At 41.8% G+C, this 11215-nt stretch overlaps 1 protein-coding gene across 1 annotated transcript; it reads right to left on the bottom strand.

The window, feature by feature from the left end:
* Nucleotides 1-2940: 2940 nt before the first annotated feature.
* LOC104623532 (multiple C2 and transmembrane domain-containing protein 1-like) lies at nt 2941-10972 on the bottom strand. The gene is made up of 4 exons (XM_010290652.1): nt 10833-10972; nt 7676-7785; nt 4243-4340; nt 2941-3118 (listed from the first exon to the last, which is right to left on the bottom strand). The coding sequence occupies exons 1-4, from the start codon at nt 10919-10921 to the stop codon at nt 3047-3049; spliced, it is 369 nt and encodes a 122-aa protein (XP_010288954.1). The 5' UTR covers nt 10922-10972; the 3' UTR covers nt 2941-3046.
* Nucleotides 10973-11215: the final 243 nt, after the last annotated feature.

The following is an 11215-nucleotide window of genomic DNA, read 5'->3' as shown; positions in this document are numbered from 1 at the left end:
TCGTTCCCTTTGTGCTCTTGGACTATCCTTGCATGAAATACTTCAGCGCCATGTAGCACATTTTGCTGGCAGGTCCAGCAGCTCTTCCTCTTGTTGGTAGAGCCTGTTAGGGCCCACATGAGCAGACGTACTGTATGCAGCCTCCTTAATTACTTTCTCGTTATTTCACTGTTGCTTTAATTGCAATAGAAAAAACTTGGGTTTCAATCCACTTGGATTCAAAATGCTAAGTTACAGTACAATAGGTCTTCAAGTTAAAGCTCATTGCTATTATAAAAAATACTTCATTGTTCCTTACTACAAAGAGAAACAACTGTGAAAACAGGGTAAGCAAGCTCTGTGCTGTGAGTTATCGGCAGAAATGTAAGTAGAACCTCTCAGACAATTAGCCTTGATGGGTCCTGAGTCCTCTGACACCTACTTTAAGTGTAGACCCAATTACTCATTTTCACTGGACCCAAATAAAGTTGTTAAATTTTACTTTCCGAGAGCAGAAAGAATTTCAGGATCATGAGATGTGTTATTCTTTTGTGATTGTTTATGAACGGACAAGTTGCTTAGGAATAAAACGTGACAAATCTAACAAATTAGAAATTGACTTCAGAACCAATCTGGAAGTGGAAGATACACTGAAATATTTACAGCATAAGGTGGGACTGATTCTCTACAGAGGCCTCCCACACAAAGCAGAGCACACAAACTGCAAAGAGTGAAAATGGATTCACTGACAAATTATTTTAAAATGTCCTGCTGTGACAGGAGAATCATATTTAATCAACACGCACTCTTAGACTTGCCTCTGTGCATTATATTTTCAGTGAGATCAATTTTAATTGATTGAGGCACTAAAAGTAGCTCACCAATTTCCAACAAACAGATGTTTTTCTCCCCCTGCCCCTTGCACTTATATGTTTTGGGGCTTAAAATACTGCAATCCCGCACACAGAAATATAGTGTTTTCATTTGCTTGCCCTTCACAACACTCAAGGGAAAACGATTCTGTAGGACTTCAAAGAAAGAGGCTTCCTAATACCTAGTAGAGAGATGCTTAAAACTGTGTTTAATGCAGTAAATGTGTATAACTAACAACGCAGACATTATCACCAAATTAGACATTTGAAATTGAGTACAGAAAAAAACACAACAGGAAATTGCACGCAGACCAATGGGCGACATTAAGAAGGTACAAGGCTTGCAGCGCATCAAAGATCTCTGCAAAACTGACAACTGGCAAAAAACATTTGCGCATTGTCAAGTTGAAAGTTTGGCTTTTTTTAAAGAAAGTAGGCTTATCAGTGATTCTGACTTCGTCAATAGTATGTTGCTCTTCAGGCAGCATACAGTGAAAAGGTGGGTACACAAGCTTTGCAAATAAACTCTTTTAAAGTCGTGGTGTAACAAGACCATATTTAGGTCCAAGACTTTCTGCAGACCAGCCATTTCACTGGCATTCTTTCAAACATACAAACAGAAAGATCAAAATAACCGTCTCTTCAGAAACCAGCTATCGATGTATCTGTAAAATAAACGGATCCAGGATGACCTTTCGTAAGCAATGCAGCTAACATATAATTCTTTAGACAAATATATATACATTTGCTTGCAAAGTATTTCTAAATAGTCTTTTCAAAAAGTATTGTTAGAGTAGTGCAATATAACTTTATCAGCAATTGCAACCAATGAGAAGTAACCCAGAGAGGACCTCAGGAACAGCTTCTCTTGAGGATGCAGTCCTGCCGTTCTCCCCTGGGCAAAAATCCCCTTTAATGTCACCGGCAGCTACGACTAAGAGCTGTGCACAGGTAGTCCCTTAGGAATGAAGTCTCTGCTCACTACGCGGGGAGCTGAGCATGGAAGTCTACATGCAGCTATCAGAATATATCCCCAAGTACTCGTTATGCAGTGGCCACGAAGACATTTGAAATGTAAACGTTTCTTGTCTATGTTCCATGTAATTCATAAAATAATGCAGTTTCATGCAGTAGGGCACAATTGTATCATCAGAAGAACTGAGTACATTATTAGCTAAGGAAATAAAACCTGTATATCAGTTTTACCACAACTGCATTTTTTCCTCTACACTATATTTCACATTGGTAACAGGTAATGTGTTATATCATAAAGCGTATTAATATGATCTTGTGATTTGAAAGCAAAAACATTTTCTGCAAGATTTCCATATTAAAATAGTTATCTGCACAAAAGGTGTTCATAGCATGACACCCAAAGCAACATGGAGTTAGTTTGATGGTATTATTTCCATTACAGCAGAACTATGAACTTCATTCACTAAACTATGTTGTACAAATGAAGATTTCTGGTACATATAGAAAAATCAGATAGGCAATCAGTTACAAACCTGGCAGTATTTTGAGAGACAGAGATTTTTAGGTCTTATAATGGAATGATAAAAACGGCAGGAACTTCTTTTGGGAGCTCTAGAAAGACATTTGCACTTGGTGTTTCTCATTACCTTATGAGCAGCCCTACTGCACCGGAAAATGTTGCACCAGGAGTTAACATCAGGGTCTGGAGTTCAAAAAAAATCTGTTAAAATTTAAGTGCAGTAGGCTCCACTACATTGTATTTCTCTTGAAATGTATAAAACATAGAAAATTGTAATGGCGACTTACTGGATAAAAATATTAATGCTGACAAATAAGATCTGACTGAATTTTTGAGTCAGATTTAAATTTACACCTTTTGTAGATTTAGTCGGCATGATTTGAGTATTTCAGGTTTCTTTGACCATCAAGTAGCAGTGCATATCTACCATTTTAGACTGATTCCTTTAATGTTTTATACTGTTTCTAACAAGGCTTCCAAACAGCAAAAACCATACTCAAAACCTTCATCAAATGTGTCTTTACAGTGTGAAGTATATAGTCAATGAGAAACGCCTTTTTACAATATTTACAAAATCTCCCCATTCGATAAAAAGGCAAAATAAATAAAAAGCTCAGAGAAAGGAAACGCTGCTTAGACCGTAGGCTTTTTCTTTTATCTTCCCCCAGCAGATGCTGGTCTTCTCAAGACGTGAGGTTGGCTAGCCAGGATTGTTTTTCTTCCTCTTGCTCGGGCTGTGACTGGGATCTTGTTTCAGTTCATGGTATTGCACCTGTTTAAAGACAACGTTGGGAAAGAAACCGGTCAGGTGGCACTTGCTAGAAAAAGCAAGATTTCTATTTTTCTCCCAGGGTAAAAAAAGAAAGAAGAAGAAAACGCTCCCCCTGCAAACTACATGGGATCTGCAGCTGTGATTCAACAACAATAGAATGACAGCTCTAGAGTAAGGAAGAAAAACCGTATGAGGAGAATCCTGCCAGGAAGTAAAACAGCGTGGTGACATAAAGTTTAAGAAGGCTACTTTTTTTTTGTTTTCTCCATGAGCTCTAACAGAGAATAAACAGTATCCTCTTTAATGAAGTGGATGAATATTCTTTGCAATGTTCCTTGAAAACTTGCTTATTTTCAAAGGCCTGCCACAGAGGGAATCGGATTCAGAGTGTGTACGTGTGCCCATACCTCCTATCTGTACCAGCTCTGAACTGAAACTGTTACTCAGAAATATGGAAAGTATATAGTCTTTGTGATACTGGAGGTGATTTATGTGCCTGACATTATCGTAATGCTTGCACCTTCTCAAGAGATTGTGTACTGCATCACAAAAGCTTGTAATTCACAACCAGCTTATTTTTAAAAAAGAGTTTATGAGCACGGTTGAACTGTGGCCACTGCTGAAACTGTCACCCTAGGTAAGGAAAGGCTGAAGTGGTCTGTGTGCTGTCACAAGACACCGGGCAAAGCCGCCCTCCGATGACTCCGCATCGGTGCCGCTCCTGCTGACCTTCCTATTCCCTCTCTGCCTCTCCTGGCAGCCTCAGCTGCGGCGTTCCCCACACCATGCCTTATCCCGCTGAGAGTCACATGGTGCTGGAGGCTGCTCAATACAAGCTCTAGCACCCGCTACCGTCATCTCCCAAATACTTCTCTTTTTACTGACTGCCCCTATGGATCCGCACAGGCACCACCGAGGTCGCAGCTAATTCCTCGCTGCAAACTGTCTAACAGCCTCCTAAAGGTTCATGGACTCTCCCCAGCTTGCACTGCAATTTCTTTGTGACAAGGCATATAAAGTTCAATCAAAATAACTGTTTTAAAATTAGTTTTAAAGAATTCAGAAATCCATGACGCCACATATAAAATCAGCTATGGTAATGACACTTCAAAAAATATACACACCACTTGCACATCTGAAGGAACTCTGGATAGAAAGTCAAGCAGCTCATTGTTATCAATTGCATATGGACTTCGAAGCTTCTTTGTAAATTTATTGATGCCTGCAGAAGTGAAAGTTCAAATGTTACTATCATAATTTAAAAAAAAAACCAACACCACATATATTTTTAGCAAAGTTCTAAAAAAGATTTTAGGATCCATTTCAAAGTCTGACAGCACTGAATTAATGAATGAATGAACTGTAATCTCAGGCTCTAGAAGTCAGAATCTGCTGCTGTGCTTCCCTCTGCTTCAAAATAGAAGAGTTCTAGGGACATTTTCAAATTGCTCCAATACTTTTTCTTTTAAACTAATAGCAAGTGTGGTTACTACGTGGAGGTTGCACAAAGGAGAGGAATGAAGTATACTCCATTTCTGTGGTGGAGAGGATGAGCAGTAATGGTCTTAATTACAGGACAGAAGAGTCAGGTTAGACGCAAGAAAAATCTTTCCAACGCTAAGGATGGTGAAGCACATGGGAAGTAGTGAAGTCTGCATCAGACAAAGGCTTTAGGAAGAGCTTACACAAACATCCGTCTGTCTTGGAATGACAGATACAGATGATCTGACGGCAGTGCAGAGAAGGGATGTGATGTCTTCCTTTGACATTGTGGTCTTGCAATGCCTATTGACAACTGGTGTCCAGAAACACCAAGAAAATCCTCCCCAAACTAAGCAGAAAGCAGGTTTTTAGATTAGACTCGTTTTCTTTATCACTACGTACCGGGTCAGATTAATACACTTTTCACACAAGAACCTTGTGTGTGAGCTCAGGGAACACGTGTCTAAAATGTGGGCAAGAATGGTACAAACCGCACAGTGCTCAGGTGAGTGTGAGAAAGCTGGGACAGCATTAAAAATGTGCTGTTCTGTGTAATTTATCAAGGCTGTATCAGAGGTAAGATAATACAGTTTTATCTTCCACAAAGTCTTTGGTGCCCAGGCCTTTCAGAAAGCTTCAGCAAGGACATAAAACTTCGGGATGGAGTGTGCAAGCTGCAGTCTCGGTAACACCCTCAGCTTCCCACTGCATGAATTCTCATCTCTGCAGTGTAGATAGGAGATGCCGCAATCCCTTTATCTGATGACTGAACACTGAGCATTGAGAAATAGCATCTGAGATTCAAACACCTTTGTTTAAGAAGGTACTTCGCATCAACAAGTGACTACGAAATTCAAGGTCTGCCCCACCGTTCATTGCACGTGGCCACTGGACCACCCACGGGTGAATTTGGGAGTTGATATGGTCTCACTCTATCACTTCCTACAAAGAAAAGAACCAGTCACCCCATGAAAGTAAAGGCATGCTGAAGAATCACGGCTCAAGAAAAGAGAAGAGTTGAACAGGTGAGACGCAACACTGCAGGAGAAGCAAAACAGAAGTGGATTAGGGCTTTTCAAAAAGCTTGAAACTTTTCAGATTAAAATTAATTTCTTTATACTCCACCGAAACAGCTGTAGCAGTTACCAAGACTCTGCACTCTTGCAAATGGGATTAGAGGGCTGAGGTGATTCCTACACAGCCAGACAAAAGACAAGCCATAACATGGGTAAATTTTCATTAAATAGAAATCTGTCTTCCCAAAGAACAAAAAGGGCAGATGCTGCTACAGACCTGCTCAAACTTTCCTATGGACAGCAGTCAGATGAAGAGGTCTTTTGCTTTCAAGGGCAGGATGGATGAGTGGGATGAAGAAATGTGTACAGACAGGGGAGGCTAGAAACACACAACAATGGGGAAAACAGGGCTGTGTTTGGAATACTGCATTTTTTGAAGAGACAGGTGCTCAAAGCTACATGCAGCACAACATGCCTCTGTGCGAACACCTTGAACCCTGAGGAGGTCTGGACTGCTGACGCTGCAGCTAAGCAGTACCTGTTTGGTCTCCTAGCACAATGCAAGAGAAATCGTTCCCTAGAGAAGGGAGAAGGGGCCCCCCATACACTTGCTGAGTAAGAAGCCACCTAAAGTGACATACAGGAGAAAAACGTGGAGCTGAAACCTCTAGTGGAAAAAGTGCTTGAAGTCATATCTAGACAGACTAGATAATTTGGGGACAGGGAGGGAAGAGATTTTTTTAAGAGCGCCAGGTGCCTTTACAGTAGTTTGTGCTTATGTTATCCATCCGTGGTTGGGGAGGCATGGACTCCAGTTTGGGAGTTGAGCCTCTGCCTTAACCGGAACAGGTATTTCTGGGGGAGTGTGACCCGCCCCGGGGTATCGCAGGGTTATGTGTCGGGAGCTTTTCAAAGAACAGCGCTGACTCTATAGCCTTGTGGGTCTTGGAAGAAGTATTATAACCTCAGGTTCTTGCATAAAACCAAGGGGATGTATGAAAGCAAGTGTACAAGATGCCAGATCTGTCCAAGAAACAACAGAAAAAGGACACAGACCAAGTACTTCAAAATTCAGTAACATGAGGCCTACCATCATGTGTGTGCTTGGAAGAACGAAATTTTGGGAACAAACTAAGAGTTTGGTTTTCACCCAAGTGATATAGGGTATATGGGGAATAAATGAAACTATGAGACAGGAAAGGACAGTAAGCCCACACGCTTGCTTCATTTAGTTCCACAAAATTTTTTTGTTCAAATCCTCCTTATTGGTTCTTCTCCACTTCATATATTCTGCTACCTTTATTTGTGAAGACTGTAAGAGTATTACTAATACTGACTGATATATAACAAGTATATTCTTTGGAGTTGCTTCAATGATTTTATATTGTCTGTTGAGTTCAGAAGTTTTTGCAAAAGCATGATATTCTTTTCTTCGGTGTAAGATGTATAAAAAATGTATAAATGAAAACTTGGAGCATTATTTACAACAGATGTGGTAATGGTAGCTATTTAAAATCAGTATAAAAGACAAGTATTAGAGCTTGGATCAATCACAACTCCACCCCCCTGTCTCCCCCTGCCCCAGTTTTTGTTCATTATCAACCAGCCCAATACCACATATACCTTTCTGTCGGACTAAAGGTGACCCTTTAAAAAGGTTTCTTGTTGCTATGTTTACATACGCTTTCACAAGATAAAGTACTGCAGTAAAAAAGGCATATTGTCCTAAATGCACTATATAGATTGAAATGCCTCTGTTTGTGTATAAGTGGTGAAAATAAATCAGAGTAATATCTGGACAAAGCTACACTTTGATATATGAAGAATCCTCATGGCTACATGTTTATAGTATGATGAAGTCTAGAATGCCGGCCAAGAAAAATGCATTTTGCAGGTGGGCCTAAATCTTTACGCAGTTGTGATTTTTAACTAACCTGTCTGTTTCCATCATGGAGCAGCTTCACGACCATAAATACAGAAAAGTACTGACAATGTAAGTCATCCCTTAAAAACCCGTTTTTTCTAAGTGGCACAGACAGTTAAAAAAGGCTTTACTTACCCCAGACAAGGACAATGTATCTCAGTGGAATGAAATACAGGATGATGGTGAACACAGAGAGGGCAACAATCGCCAGCCAGCTCAGGAATGGGACAGTCCAGTTGAACGTACTGAAAGAAAAATTAACAAAAGTTAGAACTGTGGTCACCTGACAGAGCCAATAAAAGAACAAATAATGGGCAGGACAGGGGGAGAAGTGCCAGTTTCCGTCGGTAGAACAACCTGACACTACAAATGAATGCCTGGACGCTGGACATTAGTGCGAGCTTGGGCTTGGACCCAGTGGAAGCAAACGAGGTCCTGGTTTCACCCACTCGCCTGTGGCACCTCTCCTCTGCTCACTTCCCAGAGAAAGCATTGCTCAGCTTTTTGGAAACCTCAGCCCAAGCTCCATTTCAGCACCAGGCAAAAGACACACATTTCCTTTCTCCCCAAATGTACTCACACAGGCAACCTAGATTCCCTTCTTCAACACCAGTGCAGAGGTAGGATATGAGTCAGCAGAGCATTGCTAAGGCTTTTTTATCTCCTCCCCGCTCTACCGTAAGGACAGAGCAAGCAGTTCGAGGCTGAGCGGGGGCCTTCCCCACTGCTTGACGGGCTCTTGCACTCCCCAGCCAGGAACCCTTCTGCCTTGGGGTATACATTCAGGATAAGGCAAGTGTGTGGGGATGCAAAGCTGGAAAATCATCCATGCACTTTAGGGAGAAGGAGGGGACAGAAAACTCAGTCTTGAAGACAGGGATAATGAAACAACGGTGGATGAAAGAAGGAAATAAAACCACTTTGGGTGGCAAAAAGAAAAAGAGAGGAAAAGGATGGAAGGAGAAAAAAAAAGGAGGGAGTGGCATACGGTAAAGTACATTGCAGGAAAAGCAAAGAAAAACTTCCATTCCAGATAAAATCAGATCAAATAAAGATTACTTCTTTATGGATAAAGGAAGAGAACTTCTGGGTTCCCACCAGAGTTCGAGGACATCAGCTCTCCAAAAAAGCCCTGGATCAAAACATCCTTTAAATAAAGGTCCTAAACACTACACTGTGATAAAAAGCTGCTGATCACCTCATTTTGCAGAGGTTCAGGTGTGGGCAGACAGGAGGTGCAGGCTAACAAGTCTTGAAACAGCCATGCTGTGGCTCTCCAACCTCTGTCTGCAGGAAGAGGGAAAGGCCAGATGGCCAATTTATACACGTCCCACAGGAACGCTGGTTAAAGGGAGCTTGGCTCAGCGGGATTGTTCCATGAAGGCATCACCATCTCAAAGGTGTTGCATGACATTTATCCAGAAGGAAAATGTGGCTTTGGCTCTAAATTAGTCTGATGATACTCTTTATGGTATTACCACTAGCTACATGCCCAATCAGTGTGATTACATTATTTTGGCTTCTCTGGCTGAATAATTGCAATTATCTGAATTGCTAGACATATTTTTCGTAATAAGCTCTGGCTTCCTGTGTTTATTTGTCTTCTTTTCTCCCTGGCAATTTTGACATGTCTCCAGAGTGAACATTATGTTAGTGTCACTCGGTGTAGGATCGCTCCCTTTCTCCTCAGGGGACACCTGCTCTTTTCCCCTCTTCTGCATGCATTTGGGATGAACAGAAGGTTGAGGGTCTGCTCATGTTCCTGTGACTCGGCTTTGTGCAATGGATCACAGACATGCCATGTGTGGGAACACTGGCTCCTCACTTAGCAAACCTCCTTATGTGCTGCGTTAGCACAGCATTCAGTACAGGTTTCACATTATAGTTTTAGGAACATATTACAAAGATTTATAGGAAGATCCGGTCTCACTCGGTTTACAAAATTCTGTTGCTCTCGTCTGGTATATAATAGAACAAACTCTACTTCCAAAATGCACAATTAGAAAAACTTAATCATCAAGACAACTTCCATGAACGACCTTTTGACAGAAGACATCTTTCAGAGAGAGGTTCATTTTGCTCGTCTGCAAAACTTGCACAACACAATGTGCTTGTGCCTGCCCCTGCTGCTGTGAGCACAGCCTGCCTGGAAGTGTCCCCGTGGGAATGCTTCCCAGGCTTTCCTGTTAGGGATGTCGCTCTCAAATGCATAAACGGCAACCTTCTCTCCATCCCGATCCTGATACGTTTGCCACCGATGACAGATTTAAAAAAAGAAAAAAGGTGGAACCGCCTGATGGGTGGTCCTCCTGTCTCCCGCAGGTTGACCTCCACCCAGTGCACCAGCTTCCTAAAATTCCCTTCCCAAAGTCAGGACTGACGGTGGGTCCGCAGGTTCAGAACAGCAGTGCAGTGCAGGCAGCATCGGCGGCGGCTGGGGGAGCGGCCTTCTGCTCCTGGATCGCGCCCAGAACACGGGAAGACGCGGCCTTAGCTCCTCTGTCAGGTGCCCGCGCGCGAGCGGAAGCTCTACAGCGAAGCCTCTGGTGAAGGTCTTCCAACGTGGCGTGGTGGCCGCTCTGCCCGCGCCCCTCGGCCCGCAGCCGAAAGGCGGCTGCAAAGGCATGGATCCCAACTTCTCAGCGAGGATCAGGCGCACTGGGCTTTCGGGGGGCAGAAAGCCAAGTCAGTCCTGTCCCTGCTCCGCAGCTAATGGCTGGAAGACGTTTTTCTGGAACCCGACTGATCTCAAATAATAAACCTTAACGCTGCGGTTCACTGACTGTGCTGAAAAGACACCAAACTTCCTGCAATAAATCTCAGAACCTCTCTTGCTTAAGGCCTGAATTTGTTGACAATTCTTATATATCATGTACTAGGTGTTACAAATTACATATGCTCTAAGAGGAAAGGTTTTGCTAACTCACATAAATATTACACTTCCAGCAACTGAAAATATGTATATCCTTAAATCTGAAACCCCTATTCAGCTCTCCTTAGTTCCTTTATCAAAGCTGCACTTTTTACCATTACTTTTTGGCCTCACAACAAGATTATCTTTTGTTTTTACTTCAAAGCCTTAGTTCTGGTTTTTTCCCCCAATTAATAGACTTCTAAACTCCAAAATTAATACGACGGGGTTTTCATTAACTGAGGGCCTCCACAAGTTTCGACAATGGATCATCCAAAACTGGAGTCCCTCAACAAAAAAAAAAAAAAAAAAAAAAAAAGGAAAAAAGGTCAACACTTTGTACTTCAGCTTGGAAAAAACATGAACAGTATCAGCACTTACTTCTTGATCCTTTCTCCGAAGGAAGCCACTTCATCAAGGATATTCTGGACACTGACACACACCTCCTGGATGGCATAAAGTCTATTCATAAATCCCTTTTTTTCACTGTCCTAAAGAAAAGAAGAGGAGTGGTTGAACAAAAGGATTTCTGACTGTATGAGAAGAACCATGTGTCCATCAACTAAGTTTAAAAAGCACACATTACAGATTCATCTAAAAATAATTGTTAAACCTGGCAATGGGAAATTGTTTTCTTGTCCTTTCAGCAGTGCGTGTTGACAATAGGTATGTTTTAGTATATATGCTGAGCACCACACTATTTTGTTTGTCATTGCATTAGTTTCTAAATGTATATTTCAATAAACCAGGTCTCTGGTTTATTA

The sequence above is a fragment of the Phaethon lepturus genome, unplaced genomic scaffold, assembly GCF_000687285.1.
Source record: "Phaethon lepturus isolate BGI_N335 unplaced genomic scaffold, ASM68728v1 scaffold54927, whole genome shotgun sequence".
Lineage (NCBI taxonomy): Eukaryota > Metazoa > Chordata > Aves > Phaethontiformes > Phaethontidae > Phaethon > Phaethon lepturus.
The sequence above is the reverse complement of the archived record's forward strand: the minus strand, read 5'-3'. Positions and strand labels throughout refer to the sequence as shown.